Here is a 22,423-nt window from a genome sequence, read left to right as displayed (position 1 = left end):
CGAATGTAATTACGAATATATAGTCGGTGTGTGCGCCCTCTATGACAGGGCTGTATGTAAGTGGTGCAGGTTTCAGGTTTGGTGTCAGGTTAAAGGAATTTCTCCTTTTCAAAGCTCTTTGGTGGACATCTTGATGTTCTTGCAGCTTTTCAGCAGGGCCTTTTTCCACATTGAACGTTTATATGGCAGCTATCTCGGCGTGTCATCTAGGGATTGACGTCTCTACCCCGGGGTCTGATCCTCTGGTGGTGCGATCCTGAAAGGCGTTCGTCGGCTCTGTGTGACCCTATGCCTATGCTTATGACACTGACATGGGACCTGGCTTTGGTTCTGAACGCTCTGTGTCAGCCTCTGTTTGAACCATTGGAGTATGTGGACCTGAAGGTCCTTTCCTACAAGACTGCCTGCTTATGGCCTTGGCGTCGGCCAAGCGTGTTGGGGATCTTCACACACTGTCAGTACACCCTTCCTGTTTGGAGTTTGCGCCTGGCGACTCCAAAGTGATGTTACGTCCTAATGCAGCTTTTGCTCCCAAGGTTATGCCTATGTCTTACAGGTCCCTGGCTTTCAAGCTGTTCCCTTTCTCACCTCTTGTGTTTGCTTCCAGTGAAAAACAAAGGTTGCCTGGCCTGTGTCCGGTGCGCACTTTATGCACGTATATGGATAGGACCAAGGATATCCGCATTTGTGACCAGCTTTTTGTCTGTTTTCGCTAATTCAGCAGCTTCTTTCTTTTTTTTTTATTTTTTTTATTTATTTATTTATTTATTTATTTATTATCCCATTTTCTCCCCAATTTTCGTGGTATCCAATCGCTAGTAATTTCTACCTTGTCTCATCGCTACAACTCCCGTACGGGCTCGGGAGAGACGAAGGTCGAAAGCCATGCGTCCTCCGAAGCACAACCCAACCAGCCGTACTGCTTCTTTAACACAGCGCGCCTCCAACCCGGAAGCCAGCCGCACCAATGTGTCGGAGGAAACACCGTGTACCTTGCCCCCTTGGCTGGCGCTCACTGCGCCCGGCCCGCCACAGGAGTCGCTGGAGCGCGATGAGACAAGGATATCCCTACCGGCCAAACCCTCCCTACCCCGGACGACGCTATGCCAATTGTGCGTCGCCCCACGGACCTCCCGGTCGCGGCCGGCTGCGACAGAGCCTGGGCGCGAACCCAGAGACTCTGGTGGCGCAGTTAGCACTGCGATGCAGTGCCCTAGACCACTGCGCCACCCGGGAGGCCCTCAGCAGCTTCTTTCTGATAGGATTGTGGAGGCTAGGCTATCTCCCTAGCATATGACAGCAAAGGACAAGGGTTGCCTAGCAGTGTGCATGCTCACTCCACTAGGGGTTTGGCGGCTTTTTGGGCAGTGTTCAAGGGCATGTCGATTGGTGATATGTGCTGCAGCGAGTTGGGGTTCCCCACATATCTCTGTGAGGTTTTATCGGTTGGATGTAACTGCTCACAGTATGGCTCATAGTGTTCTTATGGCTGGGTCTGGGAGTGGGTGTTAAGCAGTACGCAGGTTGCGCATTTGTCCAGGTTACCACAGTTCCCCTGTGGGATTGAGTCTTGGGCTGCCTTGTTGTCAGGCAGCGTGCAGATTGTGCATTTATCCAGGTTACCTCAGTTCCCCTGTGGGATTGAGCCTTGGGCTGCCTTGTCAGGCAGCGTGCAGATTGTGCATTTATCCAGGTTACCACAGTTCCCCTGTGGGATTGAGTCTTGGGCTGCCTTGTTGTCAGGCAGCGTGCAGATTGTGCATTTATCCGGGTTACCACAGTTTCCCTGTGTGTTTGAGGCGTGGTTCGTCGATGAGGCGGTGTGCAAATGCGCATTATCAAGTCACAGCAGGTGCCCTGTTGTTTTGGACTTGCGGTTCTTTGTGTGAGTTCTGGCATTCCAGACTCCTCAGGTCTCGTGTGAGCCTTTTTGGACTTGGGCCGCTGTGGTTGATGTTAGGCAGCATTTTTGTCCGGGTTACCAGAGTTTCCCTGTGGGTTTGAGCCTCACAGTGACGTGGTCCAAAAACTCTGGTCGATGCTATGCAGCGCACGTGCTCTTTACCAAGTCACGGCAGGTGTTCTGTTGTTTTGGACTTGCTGTTCTGACATTATGTTCACAAGGGAAGTATTGTTTTTGGAACCGTATGGTCTACAGACTTGGGCTGTAGTGCCAGAGTGTCAGTGAGCATAGCCAAGTTGCAGCAGGGTCTGGTTCCCTATATGGGGTTATGACGGTTCAAGCCTCATGAGGCTCTGACAGTTCAGGCTTCTCGGGTAAGTATTAGGGAAAAAGATCGCTTCTGTAACCCCTTTTTGGAGCCGGTAGAACTTGGGCTGCCTTGGGCTTCCTAGTCTGGTACCCTCTGAGCCGGTTTGGGGCGTGATTGTATGTCCCCGAGTGACCGACTGAAAGGGAACGTACAGTTATGAATATAACTACTGTTCCCTGAAGGGGGGAACGAGGTATAACATATTTTTGCCCCACACCGTCAGGGCGTTTGGGCTCACTGAGGAGCGGTACTGAATTAAGGAAATGGATGCGAGCTCCGGTGTTATAGCCAGGAAGGTGGGGATTCTGAGGGCGGGCTCGGCATCCATTGGCCTGCTGAGTGTGATTTTAGTTAGCTTCAGGTGAATATGATTGGTTGTTGACTCCCCATAGTATGTTAAACCATATTCCCTCCTTCAGGGAATAGTAGTTATATTCATAACTGTACGTTCTCACATGGTGTCCCTGAGAGGAGAGAGGTTCTCACATGGAGTCTCTGAGAGAAGAGAGGTTCTCACATGGTTTCTCTGAGAGGAGAGAGGTTCTCACATGGAGTCTCTGAGAGGAGAGAGGTTCTCACATGGAGTCTCTGAGAGAAGAGAGGTTCTCACAGGGTGTCTCTGGGAGAAGAGAGGTTCTCACATGGTGTCTCTGAGAGAAGAGAGGTTCTCACATGGAGTCTCGGAGGAGAGAGGTTCTCACATGGTGTCTCTGAGAGGAGAGAGGTTCTCACATGGAGTCTCTGAGAGAAGAGAGGTTCTCACATGGTTTCTCTGAGAGGAGAGAGGTTCTCACATGGAGTCTCTGAGAGGAGAGAGGTTCTCACATGGAGTCTCTGAGAGGAGAGAGGTTCTCACATGGAGTCTCTGAGAGGAGAGAGGTTCTCACATGGAGTCTCTGAGAGGAGAGAGGTTCTCACATGGTTTCTCTGAGAGGAGAGAGGTTCTCACATGGTTTCTCTGAGAGGAGAGAGGTTCTCACATGGTTTCTCTGAGAGGAGAGAGGTTCTCACATGGAGTCTCTGAGAGGAGAGAGGTTCTCACATGGAGTCTCTGAGAGGAGAGAGGTTCTCACATGGAGTCTCTGAGAGGAGAGAGGTTCTCACATGGTTTCTCTGAGAGGAGAGAGGTTCTCACATGGAGTCTCTGAGAGGAGATAGGTTCTCACATGGTGTCTCTGAGAGAAGAAAGGTTCTCACATGGAGTCTCTGGGAGGAGAAAGGTTCTCACATGGTGTTCCAGACTGAGACAAGAGGCTCTTTTCCGGGTTCATCAGCATGAGAATGTGGGTCTCACCCCTACAACCATTCACTACTGCCAGCCTTTCACCAGTCAGTGTGTGTGTGTGTGTGTGTGTGTGCGTGTGTAAGCATCAGCCTTGCCAGCTTGGCACTAGTCTGAGGGCATCCTCTCAACAGAGCCACATCTCACCCCTACATCCATTCACCACTGCCAGCCTGTCACCAGTCAGTGTGTGTGTGTGTGTGTGTGTGTGTGTGTGTGTGTGTGTGTGTGTGTGTGTGTGTGTGTGTGTGTGTAAGCGAGTCTTGACAGCTTGGCACCAGTCTGAGGGCATCCTCTCAACAGAGCCACATCCTGCCTTGCCATGAAAACCATGTGGCTCAGTGAGAAGTGCTCCAAAGCAGCCATCACAGAGAGAACACACTATAGATAACAAGAGCTGACATCCTTCACTCACACTGACATGAGCCAATCAGGTATTGAAGGCGCTTTAAAAGGGGAATGAAAGTGGATGTTATATTGCTCCATTACGACATGCTCTGGCCTAAAGCTGAATGGATTGTAATACATATTACAGTAGCACATAATGATACGCAATGAATGTCACGCAATGAATGTCAAATCAAATTGACCCAGATCCATCTATCATCTATTACCATTAATGTATTACAATACAAATGAGGTCAAGCTGCTTGACGACTACACTGTCTGACTAATCGTTGTGCTTGTTTACCTAGGCAACAAGACAACAACAAGTCCATGCAGTAAACCTCTGAGGATAGAACAGATCTGTTGTTTTGATTTGATTTATCCAGGAAGAGAGCAGGGTTATGTTGAGGCTTTATATATCCATGACTCATGTTTGAACACACAAAGAGAAACAACGAGTACCTATCATCCGACAGCATTCAGCACGACTTCATAACAGCAGCAGCAACAAAAGGGTATGATATTATTACATCACAGGAACAGTGATGCATGGTTAAAAAAATAAAAAATAATTGGGTAAATTCTGATCGCCGGTCACGGAGAAGAAAGTAACCATTCCTATTCTATTCAATGCATTTCTTTGCAAAAGATGTGTAGACTGTTGGGCAAAAAAGGGGTTAAACTGTGTTTACCTGCATGTACCCCCCCACTACATCACTGATGAGAAAGTAAACATAGATCACCTTCCTGGAAATATATCATGCAATGACCAACAGAGAAATCAGAGATCATATGTGTCTGTATACAGCGTATTCTCACTTTCAGTCTGAAGTCTGACTGGCACACAAGGCTAAACAGTCTGAAGACTGACTGGCACACAAGGCTAAACAGTCCGAAGTCTGACTGGCACACAAGGCTAAACAGTCTGAAGACTGACTGGCACACAAGGCTAAACAGTCTGAAGACTGACTGGCACACAAGGCTAAACAGTCCGAAGTCTGACTGGCACACAAGGCTAAACAGTCTGAAGACTGACTGGCACACAAGGCTAAACAGTCCGAAGTCTGACTGGCACACAAGGCTAAACAGTCCGAAGTCTGACTGGCACACAAGGCTAAACAGTCCGAAGTCTGACTGGCACACAAGGCTAAACAGTCTGAAGACTGACTGGCACACAAGGCTAAACAGTCTGAAGACTGACTGGCACACAAGGCTAAACAGTCTGAAGACTGACTGGCACACAAGGCTAAACAGTCTGAAGTCTGACTGGCACACAAGGCTAAACAGTCTGAAGTCTGACTGGCACACAAGGCTAAACAGTCTGAAGACTGACTGGCACACACGGCTAAACAGTCTGAAGACTGACTGGCACACAAGGTTAAACATAAGGTCGAAGCAAAGGCACAATAGAAGTGACAATAGAAAGTGACAATACAAAGAAAGTGGATGTCTGTAGAACTGAAAGTACTGTTCTTTTCCTGTTGAAATAGAGGCTTTGTGTGTGAGCGGCCCACAAACACATTTCATAATGGCTCTGGCTTGTGACATTATTCTGAGAAATAACAGCAGAAAGGGAGGCCAGGATTTACTTCTGTATGCCAGCTATTACATACTGTATGCCCTACAAAGGCACAATACTTTGATTTCTTTCTTTCGGAGAGAGAAACACATTGTGATGGAGAGAGAATAATGGAGAAAAGAGAAAAACAGATGAAGAGAAAACATGAGAATGAGAGCGACTAAACATGGGAGAGATCTGTACAAGAGAGAGAAGACATGGTTGTGTGTGTGTGTGAGAGAGAGAGAGGAGAGAGCGAGAAGGAGAGAGAGATTGAGAGCGAGAAAGAGAAAGAGAGAAAGAAAGAAAGATGGATGGATGATTCACGATAATCAGTAATATAATCTTCTCTATGGTGTTGAGCAACTGACTCCTGCTGAACGCTTGGAAGGCGTGTTGCCATGGTGTGGGAAGAGATTCTGCCTGTAAAAGCCATTACCAATCAGGTTAAGGCACTAACACGGGGAGTAGAGAGAGGGATGGAAAGAGGGACGGATGGAGAGGAAGGAGAGGCAACACACAACTCATCTGAGACCCCCCCCCCCCCCTTACACACACACACAATACCAATAAGCAATTCAGGATATGAGCTGGGTTTTAAATTGTACTTAATATGATTACTACTGGTACTGTTTATGGCGCTGCGGACTAATAGTATTTTATTCACTGCAAATGGATCAAAGCCCGGCCGGGTGCTGTGTTGCAAAAACCTCTAGGTGTGTCAGTCAGAACTAAGAATGGATTTCATCTGACTGGAGGAACAGAAACCAAGCAACACTACTTTCAATTTCCACATAGACCACTGTTAAATAAAAAAATTGTGCAAGCTTCCTCTTGCGAAACTTCCCTTTCTGGAAGTAACAGACATTCATTCTCAGAGATGAATTAGAGAAACGAGCTGAAGAGAGGGCGGTCTACACCTTTCATTTCAAATGAAAACCAAAAACACAAGTACATTAAAAAGTACTTGAAAACACCACAAGTGAACAGGGCATCTTGAGTAACACTACCCTAACACCAATATGAATGCCGTTCTCAACCACACCCATAGTTCAACCAGACAATAACATATGATCAATTAGCAGTCATGTTATCCACAGCAACTTACAAGTAACAAGAATCTGACATAGGTTTTTGTGTTTGTTTTTTTTAAAGAGATTTTGATATTCTGTTTGTAATGAAAAGTGGTATATAAAATAAATGTATAATTATTACTATTATATATAGCTGTATATTGACAGTAGCTATTGAGGGCATTAAACCCACAACATAGGGGTTGCCTTTCAATGAACCATGGTAACCACAGCTACACAACGTGATGCGTCCAAAACCAAGGCCCTGTCTGTTTTGATCCTTTGTTGTCTGGTGTGTATTCATGATGTTGTATGTATCCTCTGGGGACTCCTCAGAGCTCTAATAATAATTAAGCAGGAACTCCTGCCTGGACTGACTGGGTAAGGAAGGAGGGTTTACTGATTACACCAGCCGACATGTCTCTCCAGAGGACTAAGAATAGGATAGAGCCACTCAGGGAAGTGTGTTGTTAAAGGAAAGCAGCTCCTAATCGTGTCCTTATTGAAGCCTATGCATTCCCAACCCAGTATCACAGATTATTGTGAAATAGACAAGTTTATTTTTTCATGTGCAGTACACGATTTTGTACACAGTGAATTTCATTACAGATAAAGACAGTACGTTAATTGGGACAGAAATTATAGGAGGAGGTATTTGAATCTCATCACGGACAACTTTAGCAAAGAACCCTCAGGTTGTGTTCGACAACTTTAGCATTTGAGCTAATTAGCAACTTTACAACTACTTACTACTTTTTAGCTACTTTGCAACTACTTAGCATGTTAGCTAACCCTTCTCCTTCCCCTAATCCTTTAACCTAACTCCTAACCTTAACCCTTTAACTACTTAGCTAGCATGTTACCTAACCTAGCTAACGTTAGCCACCTAGCTAGCCTAACTAATGTTATCCACAACAAATTTGCCTCTCCCTGGCCCGTTACAGCGATGAGACAAGATCGTAATTGGACATCACGAAATTGGGGAGAAAAAGGGGGTAAAATTACAAACTAAAAAATAATAACAATACAGGTAATCTAGTTGTCAAACAGTCCTAATTCAAGTCTAATCAATCGATGAAGGGGTCTATACTCAAGGAGACACACACACATCGTGTTCATGTGCTAATAAATACACACTACAAATCACCACAGTTTTCAGTCAGGCATCTAGGGGGATGTCCAAGGATCTTTGCTGGAGGGCCTTCAAATCACACAAAGCCCTCTCTTTGAGAACAATCGACAATCTGCCTTTATCTTCATACGTTCACTTTGAATTGGGGGCTTAAAAGGAAATTGATATTTCATTGTTGAAGCTTTAAATGTATTTGACAAGGAACCGGCTAAAAAGCACATATTTTTTCTGGAAACAATGGCTGTTGGAGTATCAGAGTGCTTATCTAGAGTTCAGGGCATCCCTCCTATTGCTTCTATTTGGAATCAGACAAGACGCCTCTCTCTCTCCCTCCCTCTCTCCCCGTCCCTCTCTCTCTCCCACCCTCCTATCAATTCAATGGGATTCATTGGCATGGGAAACATGTGTTTACATTGCCAAAGCAAGTGAAATAGATAAACAAAAGTTAGAAAAAAATGAGCAGTAAACATCACACTTACAAAAGTTCCAAAAGAATTAAGACGTTTCAAATGTTTTATTATGTATATATATACATTGCTCAAAAAAATAAAGGGAACACTAAAATAACACATCCTAGATCTGAATGAATGAAATATTCTTATTAAATACTTTTTTCTTTACATAGTTGAATGTGCTGACAACAAAATCACACCAAAGTTATCAATGGAAATCAAATTTATCAACCCATGGAGGTCTGGATTTGGAGTCACACACACAATTAAAGTGGAAAACCACACTACAGGCTGATCCAACTTTGATGTAATGTCCTTAAAACAAGTCAAAATGAGGCTCAGTAGTGTGTGTGGCCTCCACGTGCCTGTATGACCTCCCTACAACGCCTGGGCATGCTCCTGATGAGGTGGCGGATGGTCTCCTGAGGGATCTCCTCCCAGACCTGGACTAAAGCATCCACCAACTCCTGGACAGTCTGTGGTGCAACGTGGCGTTGGTGGATGGAGCGAGACATGATGTCCCAGATGTGCTCAATTGGATTCAGGTCTGGGGAACGGGCGGGCCAGTACATAGCATCAATGCCTTCCTCTTGCAGGAACTGCTGACACACTCCAGCCACATGAGGTCTAGCATTGTCTTGCATTAGGAGGAACCCAGGGCCAACCGCACCAGCATATGGTCTCACAAGGGGTCGAGGATCTCATCTCGGTACCTAATGGCAGTCAGGCTACCTCTGGCGAGCACATGGAGGGCTGTGCGGCCCCCCAAAGAAATGCCACCCCACACCATGACTGACCCACCACCAAACCGGTCATGCTGGAGGATGTTGCAGGCAGCAGAACGTTCTCCACGGCGTCTCCAGACTCTGTCACGTGCTCAGTGTGAACCTGCTTTCATCTGTGAAGAGCACGGGGCGCCAGTGGCGAATTTGCTAATCTTGGTGTTCTCTGGCAAATGCCAAACGTCCTGCACGGTGTTGGGCTGTAAGCACAACCCCCACCTGTGGACGTCGGGCCCTCATAGAGTCTGTTTCTGACAGTTTGAGCAGACACATGCACATTTGTGGCCTGCTGGAGGTCATTTTGCAGGGCTCTGGCAGTGCTCCTCCTGCTCAAAGGCGGAGGTAGCGGTCCTGTTGCTGGGTTGTTGCCCTCCTACGGCCTCCTTCACGTCTCCTGATGTACTGGCCTGTCTCCTGGTAGCGCCTCCATGCTCTGGACACTACGCTGACAGACACAGCAAACCTTCTTGCCACAGCTCGCATTGATGTGTCATCCTGGATGAGCTGCACTACCTGAGCCACTTGTGTGGGTTGTAGACTCCGTCTCATGCTACCACTAGAGTGAAAGCACCGCCAGCATTCAAAAGTGACCAAAACATCAGCCAGGAAGCATAGGAACTGAGAAGTGGTCTGTGGTCACCACCTGCAGAACCACTCCTTTATTGGGGGTGTCTTGCTAATTGCCTATAATTTCCACCTGTTGTCTATTCCATTTGCACAACAGCATGTGCAATTTATTGTCAATCAGTGTTGCTTCCTAAGTGGACAGTTTGATTTCACAGAAGTGTGATTGACTTGGAGTTACATTGTGTTGTTTAAGTGTTCCATTTATTTTTTTGAGCAGTGTATATAGTGTTGTAATGATGTGCAAATAGTTAAAGCACAAAAGGGAAAACAAATAAACATAAATATAGGTTATAAACTCAGCAAAAAAAGAAACGTCCCTTTTCAGAACCCTGTCTTTCAACGATAATTCGTAAAAATCCAAATAACTTCACAGATCTTCATTGTTAAGGGTTTAAACACTGTTTCCCATGCTTGTTCAATGAACCATAAACAATTCATGAACATGCACCTGTGGAACAGTCGTTTAGACACTAACAGCTAACAGGCGGTAGGCAATTAAGGTCACAGTTATGAAAACTTAGGACACTAAAGAGTCCTTTCTACTGACTCTGAAAAACACCAAAAGAAAGATGCCCAGGGTCCCTGCTCATCTGCGTGAACGTGCCTTAGGCATGCTGCAAGGAGGCATGAGGACTGCAGATGTGGCCAGGGCAATAAATTGCAATGTCCGTTCTGTGAGACGCCTAAGACAGTGCTACAGGGAGACAGGGCGGACAGCTTTTCGTCCTAGCAGTGGCAGACCACGTGTAACAACACCTGCACAGGATCGGTACATCCGAACATCACACCTGCGGGACAGGTACAGCATGTCAACAACAACTGCCCGAGTTACACCAGAAATGCACAATCCCTCCATCAGTGCTCAGACTGTCCGCAATAGACTGAGAGAGCCTGGACTGAGGGCTTGTAGGCCTGTTGTAAGGCAGGTCCTCACCAGACATCACCGGCAACAATGTCACCTATGGGCACAAACCCACCGTCACTGAACCAGACAGGACTGGCAAAAAGTGCTATTCAATGACGATTCGGGATTTTGTCTCACCAGGGGTGATGGTCGGATTCGCGTTTATTGTCGAAGGAATGAGCGTTACACCGAGGCTTGTACTCTGGAGCGGGATCGATTTAATGGTGGAGGGTCCATCATGGTCTGGGGCGGTGTGTCACTGACTTTGTTGTCATTGCAGGCAATCTCAACACTGTGCGTTACACAGTGTTACCCTTCCTGCAGGCTCATCCTGACATGACCCTCCAGCATGACAATGCCACCAGCCATACTGCTTGTTCTGTGCAAGATTTCCTGCAAGACAGGAATGTCAGTGTTCTGCCATGGCCAGCGAAGAGCCCAGATCTCAATCCCATTGAGCATGTCTGGAACCTGTTGGATCGGAGGGTGAGGGCTAGGGCCATTCCCCCTAGAAATATCAGAGAACTTGCAGGTGCCTTGGTGGAAGAGTGGGGTAACATCTCACAGCAAGACCTGGCAAATCTGGTGCAGTCCATGAGGAGATGCACTGCAGTACTTAATGCTGCTGGTGGCCACACCAGATACTGACTGTTACTTTTGCTTTTGACCCCCCTTTGTTCAGGGACACATTATTCCATTTCTGTTAGTCACATGTCTGTGGAACTTGTTCAATTTATGTCTCAGTTGTTGAATCTTATGTTCATACAAATATTTACACATGTTAAGTTTGCTGAAAATAAACGCAGTTGACAGTGAGAAGATGTTTCTTTTTTTGCTGTGTTTATTTACAATTATGTTTGTTCTTAACTGGTTGCCCTTTTCTTCTTGCAACAGGTCACAAATCTTGCTGCTGTGATTGCACATTGTGGTATTTCACCCAATAGATATGGGAGTTTGTGTCTCTATAGTCATACATTTGTCAGGAGGTTAGGAAGGGCAGCTCAGTTTCCATCTCATTTTGTGGGCAGTCTGTATATAGCCTGTCTTCTCTTGAGAGCCAGTTCTGCCTATGGTGGCCTTTCTCAATAGCAAGGCTATGCTCACTGAGTCTGTACATAGTCAAAGATTTCCTTACGTTTGGGTCAGTCACAGTGGTCAGGTATTCTGCCACTGTGTACTCTCTTAGGGCCAAAAAGCATTCTAGTCTGCTTTTTTTTTGGGTCAATTATTTCCAATGTGTCAAGTAATTATCTTTTTGTTTTCTCATGATTTGGTTGGGTCCAATTGTGTTGCTCTCCTGTGGCTCCGTGGGGTCTGTTTGTGAACAGAGCCCAAGGACCAGCTTGCTTAGGGGAGTCTTCTCCAGGTTCATTTCTCTGTAGGTGATGGCTTTGTTATGGCAGGATTGGGAATCGCTTCCTTTTAGGTGGTTGTAGAATTTTACGGATCTTTTATGTATTTTGATAAGAGGGTATCGGTGTAATTTTGCTCTGCATGCATTATTTGGAGTTTAATGTTATACACAGAGGACATTTTTGCAGAATTCTGCATGCAGTCTCTTAATTTGGTGTTTGTCCCATTTTGTGAATTCTTGGTTGGTGAGCGGACCCCAGACCTCACAACCATAAAGGGAAATGGGTTCTATAACTGATTAAAGTATTTTTAACCAGATCCTAATTGGTATGTCAAATTTTATTTTCCTTTTGATGGCCCTTCTTGCCTTGTATCTCAGATTGTTCACAGCTTTGTGGAAGTTACCTGTGGCGCTGATGTTTAGGCCAAGGTATGTATAGTTTTTTGTGTGTTCTAGGCCAACAGTGTCTAGATGGAATTTGTATTTGTGGTCCTGAGAACTGGACCTTTTTTGAACCACCATTATTTTTGTCTTACTGAGATTTACTGTCAGGGCCCAGGTCTGGCAGAATCTGTGCAGAAGATCAAGGGGCTGCTTTAGGCCCCCATTGGTTTTTATTTTATATTGCACCTTTATTTAACTAGGTAAGTCAGTTAAGAACAAATTCTTATTTACAATGACGGCCTACACCGGCCAAACGGGGACGACGCTGGGCCAATTGTGCGCCGCCCTATGAGACTCCCAATCACGGCCGGTTGTGATAAAGCCTGGATTTGAACCAGGGTGTCTGTAGTGACGCCTCTAGCACTGAGATGCAGTGCCTTAGACTGCTGTGCCACTCGGGAGCTGGGTTGGTGACAGAAGCACCAGATCATCAGGAAACAGTAGACATTTGACTTCAGATTCTAGTAGGGTGAGGCCGGCTGCTACAGACTGTTCTAGTGCCCTCGCCAATTCGTGGATATATATGTTGAAGAGGGTGGGGATTAAGCTGCATCCCTTTCTCACCCAATGGCCCTGTGGAAAGAAATGTGTATGTTTTTTGCAAATTTTAACCGCACACTTGTTTGTGTACATGGATTTTATAATCCCCCCCCAACCACACTCTTACTCTCCTCTTCTCCCGATGGCTTTGTCTTGCTGGTAAAAATATATTTCCAACATGTCTGTAAATTAGTCAGCAGTATGAACAGCACTGCAGTACACCACCAAGATGAAAGAGAGCTTTGAAATTAAATATGCCCCACAGCCTGTGGCCTTTTGTGTGTATGTATGGTGGGGAGGGTAAAGATCGGGCCTCACACCCTCCCGCACCACGGGGTGTTTCAAACTATTTATTTTTAATATGAGTAGGGGTGGGGATTCAATTTTAAGAGATGATCCTTTTAACCAAACTACAAAGAGCTCTCGTCCCAGCTGCAGACACAAAGGCTCTCTAAGGTTGCTATACACTCCGATACCATCTGATGTAGTACGTTAATATTCTGTACTCTGAATATGTGTTTGGCAGGCATGCCTCTGACTTTCCACTTACAGTAATACTGCTGCCTGCTGGAGGAAAGAGAAGAGCTATTTGAACAACCCTGTGTTGTGTTCACACTTGATGTCCTAGTGTTTTGGAAAACACTACCCTCAAGTCTTACTCTGTTTAGTTCAAACAAGCTGTAACATCTAAACTCACTAAATTAATGACATACAGTAATTGTAATCTGAATCACCCTGTTTCTTTTTATGCTTTAATTTAATACACCGTTTTAAAGATAAAGACTCACAGTAGTAGTCAATTCAAGGTAGCAGGAGTAGAACTAGCAATAGAGACAGTGGTAGAGACAGCATTATACAGTAGAGACAACAATAGATACAGCATTATACAGTAGAGACAACGATAGATACAGCATTATACAGTAGAGACAACAGTAGAGACAACGATAGATACAGCATTATACAGTAGAGACAACAGTAGAGACAGCGGTAGAGACAGCAGCAGACCGCAATGGAGACAGCAGTAGAGACAGCAGTAGAGACAGCAGTAGAGACAGCAGTAGAGACAGCAGTAGAGACAGCAGTAGAGAGTAGAGACAGCAGTAGAGAGTAGAGACAGCAGTAGACAGTAGTAGACAGCAGTAGATATAGCAATAGAGACAGCAGACAGCAGTAGAGACAGCAGTAGAGACAGCAGTAGAGACAGCAGTAGAGACAGCAGTAGAGACAGCAGTAGAGACAGCAGTAGAGACAGCAAGAGACAGCAGTAGAGACAGCAGTAGAGACAGCAGTAGAGACAGCAGTAGAGACAGCAGTAGAGACAGCAGTAGACAGTAGTAGACAGCAGTAGATATAGCAATAGAGACAGCAGTAGAGACAGCAGACAACAGTAGAGACAGCAGGTGAGGCAACAGTAGACAGACAGCGGTAGAGACAGAGGTAGAGATAGCATTAGACAGTAGAGACTGCAGTAGACAGTAGAGCCATCAGCAGAGCCAGCAGCAGACCGCAGTGGAGACAGCAGTAGAGCCAACAGACAGCAGTAGAGAGTGGTAGAGCCAGCGGTAGAGACAGCAGTAAACAGAAGAGCCAGCAGTGGAGCCAGCAGTAGAGACAGCAGTAGAGACAGCAGTGGAGACAGCAGTGGAGACAGCAGTGGAGACAGCAGTGGAGACAGCAGTGGACAACAGTAGAGATAGCAATAGAGACAGTAGTAGATGTAGCAATAGACACAGCAGTAGAGACAGCAGTAAACAGTAGAGCCATTAGTAGAGACAGCAGCAGACCGCAATGGAGACAGCAGTAGAGACAGCAGTAGAGACAGCAGTAGAGACAGCAGTAGAGACAGCAGTAGAGACAGCAATGGAGACAGCAATGGAGACAGCAATGGAGACAGCAATGGAGACAGCAATGGAGACAGCAGTAGAGACAGCAATGGAGACAGCAATGGAGACAGCAATGGAGACAGCAATGGAGACAGCAATGGAGACAGCAATGGAGACAGCAATGGAGACAGCAATGGAGACAGCAGTAGAGACAGCAGTAGAGACAGCAGTAGAGCCAGCAGTAGAGCCAGCAATAGGCACATCAGTAAAGATACCAGTAGGCAGTAGAGACAGCAGTAGAGACAGCAGTAGACTGAGGTAGAGACAGCGGATGAGACAGCGGTAGAGACAGCGGTAGACGTAGAGACAGCAGTTGACAGTAGAGACAGCAGTGGAGACAGCATTAGACATCATTCGACAGTAGAGACAGCAGTGGAGACAGCAGTAGACTGAGGTAGAGACAGCGGATGAGACAGCGGTAGAGACAGTAGTAGACGTAGAGACAGCAGTTGACAGTAGAGACAGCAGTGGAGACAGCATTAGAGACATCATTAGACAGTAGAGACAGCATTAGAGACATCATTAGACAGTAGAGACAGCAGTGGAGACAGCAGTAGACTGAGGTAGAGACAGCGGATGAGACAGCATTAGAGACATCATTAGACAGTAGAGACAGCAGTGGAGACAGCAGTAGACTGAGGTAGAGACAGCGGATGAGACAGCGGTAGAGACAGCGGTAGAGACAGCGGTAGAGACAGCGGTAGAGACAGCGGTAGAGACAGCAGTAGACGTAGAGACAGCAGTAGACGTAGAGACAGCAGTAGACGTAGAGACAGCACTTGACAGTAGACAGCAGTGGAGACAGCATTAGAGACATCATTAGACAGTAGAGACAGCAGTGGAGACAGCAGTGGAGACAGCATTAGAGACATCATTAGAGACATCATTAGAGACATCATTAGAGACATCATTAGAGACATCATTAGACAGTAGAGCCACCAGTAGAGCCACCAGTAGACAGTAGAGACAGCTGTAGACAGTAGAGACAGCAGTATAGCATCAGTAAACAGTAGAGACAGCAGAAAATAACAGCAGAAGACAGAAGAAACAGCAATAGAGCCAGCAGTAGAGCCAGCAGTAGAGACACAGTGGTCAATTACTGTGGGTCATCGCACAGAGGGGCCGTCGCACAGAGGGGCCGTCTCACAGAGGGGCCGTCGCACAGAGAGGCCGCCGCACAGAGAGGTCGCCGCACAGAGAGGCCGTCGCACAGAGGGGCCGCCGCACAGAGGGGCCGTCGCACAGAGGGGCCGTCGCACAGAGGGGCCGTCGCACAGAGAGGCCGTCGCACAGAGAGGCCGCCGCACAGAGAGGCCGCCGCACAGAGAGGCCGCCGCACAGAGGGGCCGTCTCACAGACACACACAAATACTGCTGAGGGGAGCAAGCTCTTCAAACAATGCTGCTCAATAAGCAGGAGACACTCAGGAGACATAGAAACACTACAGTACAGAAACTAATCAGAGCGCACCCTTTTCTGGACGGGTCAGCAACTTGGAAATGGTTTATTGTTCGAGAGTGAATCTGTGGTCGATAAAATGTATCAGTCTTGTATAAAGCTCAAATGCTCCAACTCCAGGATCTTCCCCAGCCCAGGTAATCAGGGTACAGCAGTCCTACTTGGTCTGGCACATGGGGATGTGTGAAACTCTTCAGGCTGAAGTGTCCGTGGCGCCCACTGGAAAGACGCTGTAGGAGGGCAGTCACGTGTGCTGTAGGAGGGCAGTCACGTGTGCTGCAGGAGGGCAGTCACGTGTGCTGCAGGAGGGCAGTCACGTGTGCTGCAGGAGGGCAGTCACGTGTGCTGCAGGAGGGCAGTCACGTGTGCTGCAGGAGGGCAGTCACGTGTGCTGTAGGAGGCCAGGCACGTGTGCTGTAGGAGGCCAGGCACGTGTGCTGTAGGAGGCCAGGCACGTGTGCTGTAGGAGGGCAGTCACGTGTGCTGTAGGAGGGCAGTCACGTGTGCTGTAGGAGGGCAGTCACGTGTGCTGTAGGAGGCCAGGCACGTGTGCTGTAGGAGGCCAGGCACGTGTGCTGTAGGAGGCCAGGCACGTGTGCTGTAGGAGGCCAGGCACGTGTGCTGTAGGAGGCCAGGCACGTGTGCTGTAGGAGGCCAGGCACGTGTGCTGTAGGAGGCCAGGCACGTGTGCTGTAGGAGGGCAGTCACGTGTGCTGTAGGAGGGCAGTCACGTGTGCTGTAGGAGGGCAGTCACGTGTGCTGTAGGAGGCCAGGCACGTGTGCTGTAGGAGGCCAGGCACGTGTGCTAGCAAGTCGAAGGTCTTGGGTTTGGAACCTCGGTGTGAGCTGAAGAGGAAGGAAATAGTACTCGCTAAGCAAGCGGTAAGACGTCCTTTACATTTGCAACCACATTTGGTGGTGGAACCCATACTCTTCACTGCTTGACCTTATACAATTTTAACTAAACTTTCACAGATCTCCCCCACGCAATAAAAGTCTGATCAACTAGCACTGCTGGTCAACTGACGCTGACAGCGAGTCTCAGTCCAACGGCCTTCAGCTTCAAGATGATATTTGTTTCATCGAGGGGTCTGCTTGCATAATGATTTTCACTGACTAACCTGGTACAAACACTTACTGTCAGCTGTATGAAGCTCATAGAGCATTTACAAGGTTTATTATTCAAGAATCAATGTTACATAATTTTAGCTTAAATTACCATTGATTGTGGCTTTAATATTAGGATATGGGGTAGGTAAACTGATCCTAGACCTTTCTGAGAGTAGCTTCTATCCAGAGCAGAGCACGTGCCGCAACCTTGTGCCTCTAAGTGGAGGTTGTTGAAGAGACATCGCCCCCCATGGTAGAGGTTGTTGACATGGCATCGCCCCCCATGGTAGAGGTTGTTGACATGGCATCGCCCCCCATGGTAGAGGTTGTTGACATGGCATCGCCCCCCATGGTAGAGGTTGTTGACATGGCATCGCCCCCCATGGTAGAGGTTGTTAAAGAGGCATCGCCCCCCATGGTAGAGGTTGTTAAAGAGACATCGCCCCCCATGGTAGAGGTTGTTAAAGAGACATCGCCCCCCATGGTAGAGGTTGTTGAAGAGACATCGCCCCCCATGGTAGAGGTTGTTGACATGGCATCGCCCCCCATGGTAGAGGTTGTTGACATGGCATCGCCCCCCATGGTAGAGGTTGTTGACATGGCATCGCCCCCCATGGTAGAGGTTGTTGACATGGCATCGCCCCCCCATGGTAGAGGTTGTTGACATGGCATCGCCCCCCATGGTAGAGGTTGTTGAAATGGCATCGCCCCCCATGGTAGAGGTTGTCGAAGAGACATCGCCACCCATGGTAGAGGTTGTTGAAGAGACATCGCCCCCCATGGTAGAGGTTGTTGAAGAGACATCGCCCCCCATGGTAGAGGTTGTTGAAGAGACATCGCCCCCCATGGTAGAGGTTGTTGAAGAGACATCGCCCCCCATGGTAGAGGTTGTTGAAGAGACATCGCCCCCCCATGGTAGAGGTTGTTGACATGGCATCGCCCCCCATGGTAGAGGTTGTTGACATGGCATCGCCCCCCATGGTAGAGGTTGTTGAAGAGACATCGCCCCCCATGGTAGAGGTTGTTGACATGGCATCGCCCCCCCATGGTGGAGGTTGTTGACATGGCATCGCCCCCCATGGTAGAGGTTGTTGACATGGCATCGCCCCCCATGGTAGAGGTTGTTGACATGGCATCGTCCCCCATGGTGGAGGTTGTTGACATGGCATCGCCCCCCATGGTAGAGGTTGTTGACATGGCATCGCCCCCCATGGTAGAGGTTGTTGACATGGCATCGCCCCCCATGGTGGAGGTTGTTGACATGGCATCGCCCCCCATGGTGGAGGTTGTTGACATGGCATCACCCCCCATGGTAGAGGTTGTTGAAGAGACATCGCCCCCCATGGGAGAGGTTGTTGACATGGCATCGCCCCCCATGGTAGAGGTTGTTGAAGAGACATCGCCCCCCCCATGGTAGAGGTTGTTGAAGAGACATCGCCCCCCCATGGTAGAGGTTGTTGAAGAGACATCGCCCCCCATGGTAGAGGTTGTTGAAGTGACATCGCCCCCCATGGTAGAGGTTGTTGAAGTGACATCGCCCCCCATGGTAGAGGTTGTTGAAGTGACATCGCCCCCCATGGGAGAAGTTGTTGACATGGCATCGCCCCCCATGGTGGAGGTTGTTGACATGGCATCGCCCCCCATGGTGGAGGTTGTTGACATGGCATCGCCCCCCATGGTAGACGTTGTTGACATGGCATCGCCCCCCATGGTGGAGGTTGTTGAAGAGACATCGCCCCCCATGGTAGAGGTTGATGAAGAGACAATCGCCCCCCATGGTAGAGGTTGTTGACATGGCATCGCCCCCCATGGTGGAGGTTGTTGACATGGCATCGCACCCCATGGTGGAGGTTGTTGACATGGCATCGCCCCCCCCCCCCCCCCATGGTAGAAGTTGTTGAAATGACATCGCCCCCCCATGGTAGAAGTTGTTGAAATGACATCGCCCCCCCATGGTAGAAGTTGTTGAAATGACATCGCCCCCCCCATGGTAGAAGTTGTTGAAATGACATCGCCCCCCCATAGTAGAAGTTGTTGAAATGACATCGCCCCCCCCATGGTAGAAGTTGTTGAAATGACATCGCCCCCCCATGGTAGAGGTTGTTGAAATGACATCGTCCCCCCCATGGTAGAGGTTGTTGAAATGACATCGCCCCCCATGGTAGAGGTTGTTGAAATGACATCGTCCCCCCCATGGTAGAGGTTGTTGAAATGACATCGCCCCCCATGGTAGAAGTTGTTGAAATGACATCGTCCCCCCCATGGTGGAGGTTGTTGACATGGCATCGCCCCCCCCCCCCCCATAGTGGCCCCCTAGATATCACTGCTCTGTGTGGATCTGTTCCACTCCCAGTCACAGCACACACCAATCAGCAGCCTAAGCCAATCAGCTGGCCGTGTGAGCTGATGCGTGAGCTGATCCCAGACTCCCCTTCAGTTCTACCTCCTCGGCTCCCCCCTCCAGCAGAGAGGCTCAAGGTCAGTTCTACCTCCCCCCTCCAGCAGAGAGGCTAAAGGTCAGTTCTACCTCCTCCCTCCACAGAGGCTCAAGGTCAGTTCTACATCCTCCCTCCAGCAGAGAGGCTCAAGGTCAGTTCTACCTCCTCCCTCCAGCAGAGAGGCTCAAGGTCAGTTCTACCTCCTCCCTCCAGCAGAGAGGCTCAAGGTCAGTTCTACCTCCTCCCTCCAGCAGAGAGGCTCAAGGTCAGTTCTACCTCCCCCCTCCAACAGAGGCTCAAGGTCAGTTCTACATCCCCCCTCCAACAGAGGCTCAAGGTCAGTTCTACCTCCTCCCTCCAGCAGAGAGGCTCAAGGTCAGTTCTACATCCCCCCCTCCAGCAGAGAGGCTCAAGGTCAGTTCTACCTCCCCCCTCCAGCAGAGGCTAAAGGTCAGTTCTACCTCCTCCCCCCACAGAGGCTCAAGGTCAGTTCTACATCCCCCCTCCAGCAGAGAGGCTCAAGGTCAGTTCTACATCCCCCCTCCAGCTGAGAGGCTCAAGGTCAGTTTTACATCCCCCCTCCAGCAGAGAGGCTCAAGGTCAGTTTTACCTCCTCCCTCCAGCAGAGAGGCTGAATGTAAGATGTTCCACTGCCATCTCCACACTCTTCTCTAACAGCATATAAACACACAAATGAATGCATATAGCCATACACACAGGAATGTAAACAATAAACATAGCCTGAAAGTATCTCTTTGTATTTATGTGAAGGAGAAAGAGTAGAATAAAGACACACTCAACATGGATGGCCAACAGTACATATAAACATGTCCAACAACAGTCCAGTTTGAGGGGGGCTGAGAGGAAGGTAGGAACAGAGAACACCAGCCATGTTGCCTATGTAGAGGACCTCTCACTGTGCTTCCATTATGTAAGACAGCAGACTACACCACAACATTCCTCCATCTCCAGCACTCAGAGGACATCTAATGGATAGGTTTATATCTAGTACAAGGCTCCTTGACAGAATATATAAGCTATGAACTCTGATCCATAAGAGGCTTCTGGGCACACCCATTAACATTGAATGTAATTCCTGACTGCAATGGTTTTTAGAATTAGGCTACTTCACAGCACTATATCTAACTACAGCGCTCAATGTGCTGACTGACTAGCTAATGACTTCTTTTGCATGCTTCTCCATTACACAGTGCATATTAAACAGGCAGCAAAAGGCCTTTCTCAACTCGCCCAAAGACCATAGACATAGGCAAAACAGAGAAAGGCACACACACACTACTCACTGTTGAACTCCCTGTGGCGGGCCCGAGCCCTCCAGGGCCGGTTACGGATCCAGTGCAGCCGCCGAGACAGTTCCATGGCCTGGTGCCAGCAGTGTGCTGTAGCACGAGTCATCCACCATCTGCCTTGTCCCCGAGACAGGAGCTCATCCCTGGGCTGTAGTGGCCCAGCTCTGGGCCTGTCCCTGGACAGCGATCTGCTAGGATAAGAAGTTCCTATGGATCTCAAGTCAGACTGGCTGGGTCAGTCTGTTTGTTTACAGCCAGTCCTGGCTCTACCAGAGTCTAGTGAGAACACTGATGGTGTGGATCATCTCTCCCCCCCTTCTTTCTCTCAGCTTTATCTTTAATGCATGAGTCTGTGGAACCAAACTCCCTGGGCTGGGCGCAAGGCTCAGGGACACACAGACACACACACACAAAAACACTCCCCAGGCCTAAGCACCTATCAACGGGCTGCATCTGAGATGAGGACAGGAGTACACACCCTGCTGAAACATAATCCGCTACGGTCCGGGCCAGAGGGGAGGGGTGAGGACAAGAAACGGTCACATACACAGATTACCTGACTCAACACAAGGCCATAATATATAGGGCCTACTGCATTGTCCTCACTTTATAAACAAAAATCATCTTCAGTTGGCTGAATCCCAACAGATGACTTGACATTCATTTTGCCTACAAATCCATGATGTGCTTGCTTAGAGATCTCTAGTGGACAATCCTCTGTTGTTATGTACAGTACAGTGCACTCAGAAACTATTCACACACCTTGACTTTTTTCACATTTTGTGTTAAAGCCTGATTTCAAATGGATTACATATTTTTTTCTCACCCATCTACACACAATAACCCATAATGACAAAGTGGGAAAAAAAAGAAAAAGAAAAAGAAATTTTAGCAAATTTATTGAAAAAGAAATACAGTAACTCATTTACATAAAAGTATTCACACCCGAGTCAGTACTTTGTAGAAGGACCCTTGAGAGTGATTACAGCTTTCTGGATAAGCCTCTAAGAGCTTTCCACACATGGATTGTGCAACTTTTGACCATTTTTAAATTCCAAATTCTTCAAGCGCTGTCAAATTGGTTGTTGATCATTGCTAGACAACCATTTTCAGGTCTTGAAGTAGATTTAAGTCAAAACTGTAACTTAGCCGCTCAGGAACATTCACTGTCTTCTTGGTAAGTAACTCCAGTGTATATTTGGCCTTGGTTTTAGGTTATTGTCATGCTGAAAGTTGAATTAATCTCCCAGTGTCAGGTGGAAAGCACACTGAAACAGGTTCATTTTCCAGGAATTGTTTACAGATCCTTGTGACATGGGGCCGTGCATTATCATGCTGAAACATGAGGTGATGGAAGTGGATGAATGGCACAACAATGAGCCTCAGGATCTCGTCACAGTATCACAAATTGCCATC

General features: G+C 47.9%; 1 protein-coding gene across 2 annotated transcripts in view; it reads right to left on the bottom strand.

Annotated features, from left to right (window-relative positions):
* Window positions 1-21,252, bottom strand: part of ripor2 (RHO family interacting cell polarization regulator 2) — a 140,961-nt gene extending 119,709 nt beyond the window's left edge. The window contains exon 1 of one of the 2 annotated variants that reach the window (XM_055876672.1): window positions 21,002-21,252. In XM_055876672.1, coding sequence (XP_055732647.1) covers window positions 21,002-21,113 — 112 coding nt within the window. In that variant the 5' untranslated portion in view covers window positions 21,114-21,252. The remainder of the gene's footprint in view (window positions 1-21,001) is intronic. The other variant, XM_055876677.1, reaches the window with a different exon arrangement.
* Window positions 21,253-22,423: the final 1,171 nt, after the last annotated feature.

The sequence above is a fragment of the Salvelinus fontinalis genome, chromosome 22, assembly GCF_029448725.1.
Source record: "Salvelinus fontinalis isolate EN_2023a chromosome 22, ASM2944872v1, whole genome shotgun sequence".
In the NCBI taxonomy this organism is placed as follows: domain Eukaryota; kingdom Metazoa; phylum Chordata; class Actinopteri; order Salmoniformes; family Salmonidae; genus Salvelinus; species Salvelinus fontinalis.
The sequence above is the reverse complement of the archived record's forward strand: the minus strand, read 5'-3'. Positions and strand labels throughout refer to the sequence as shown.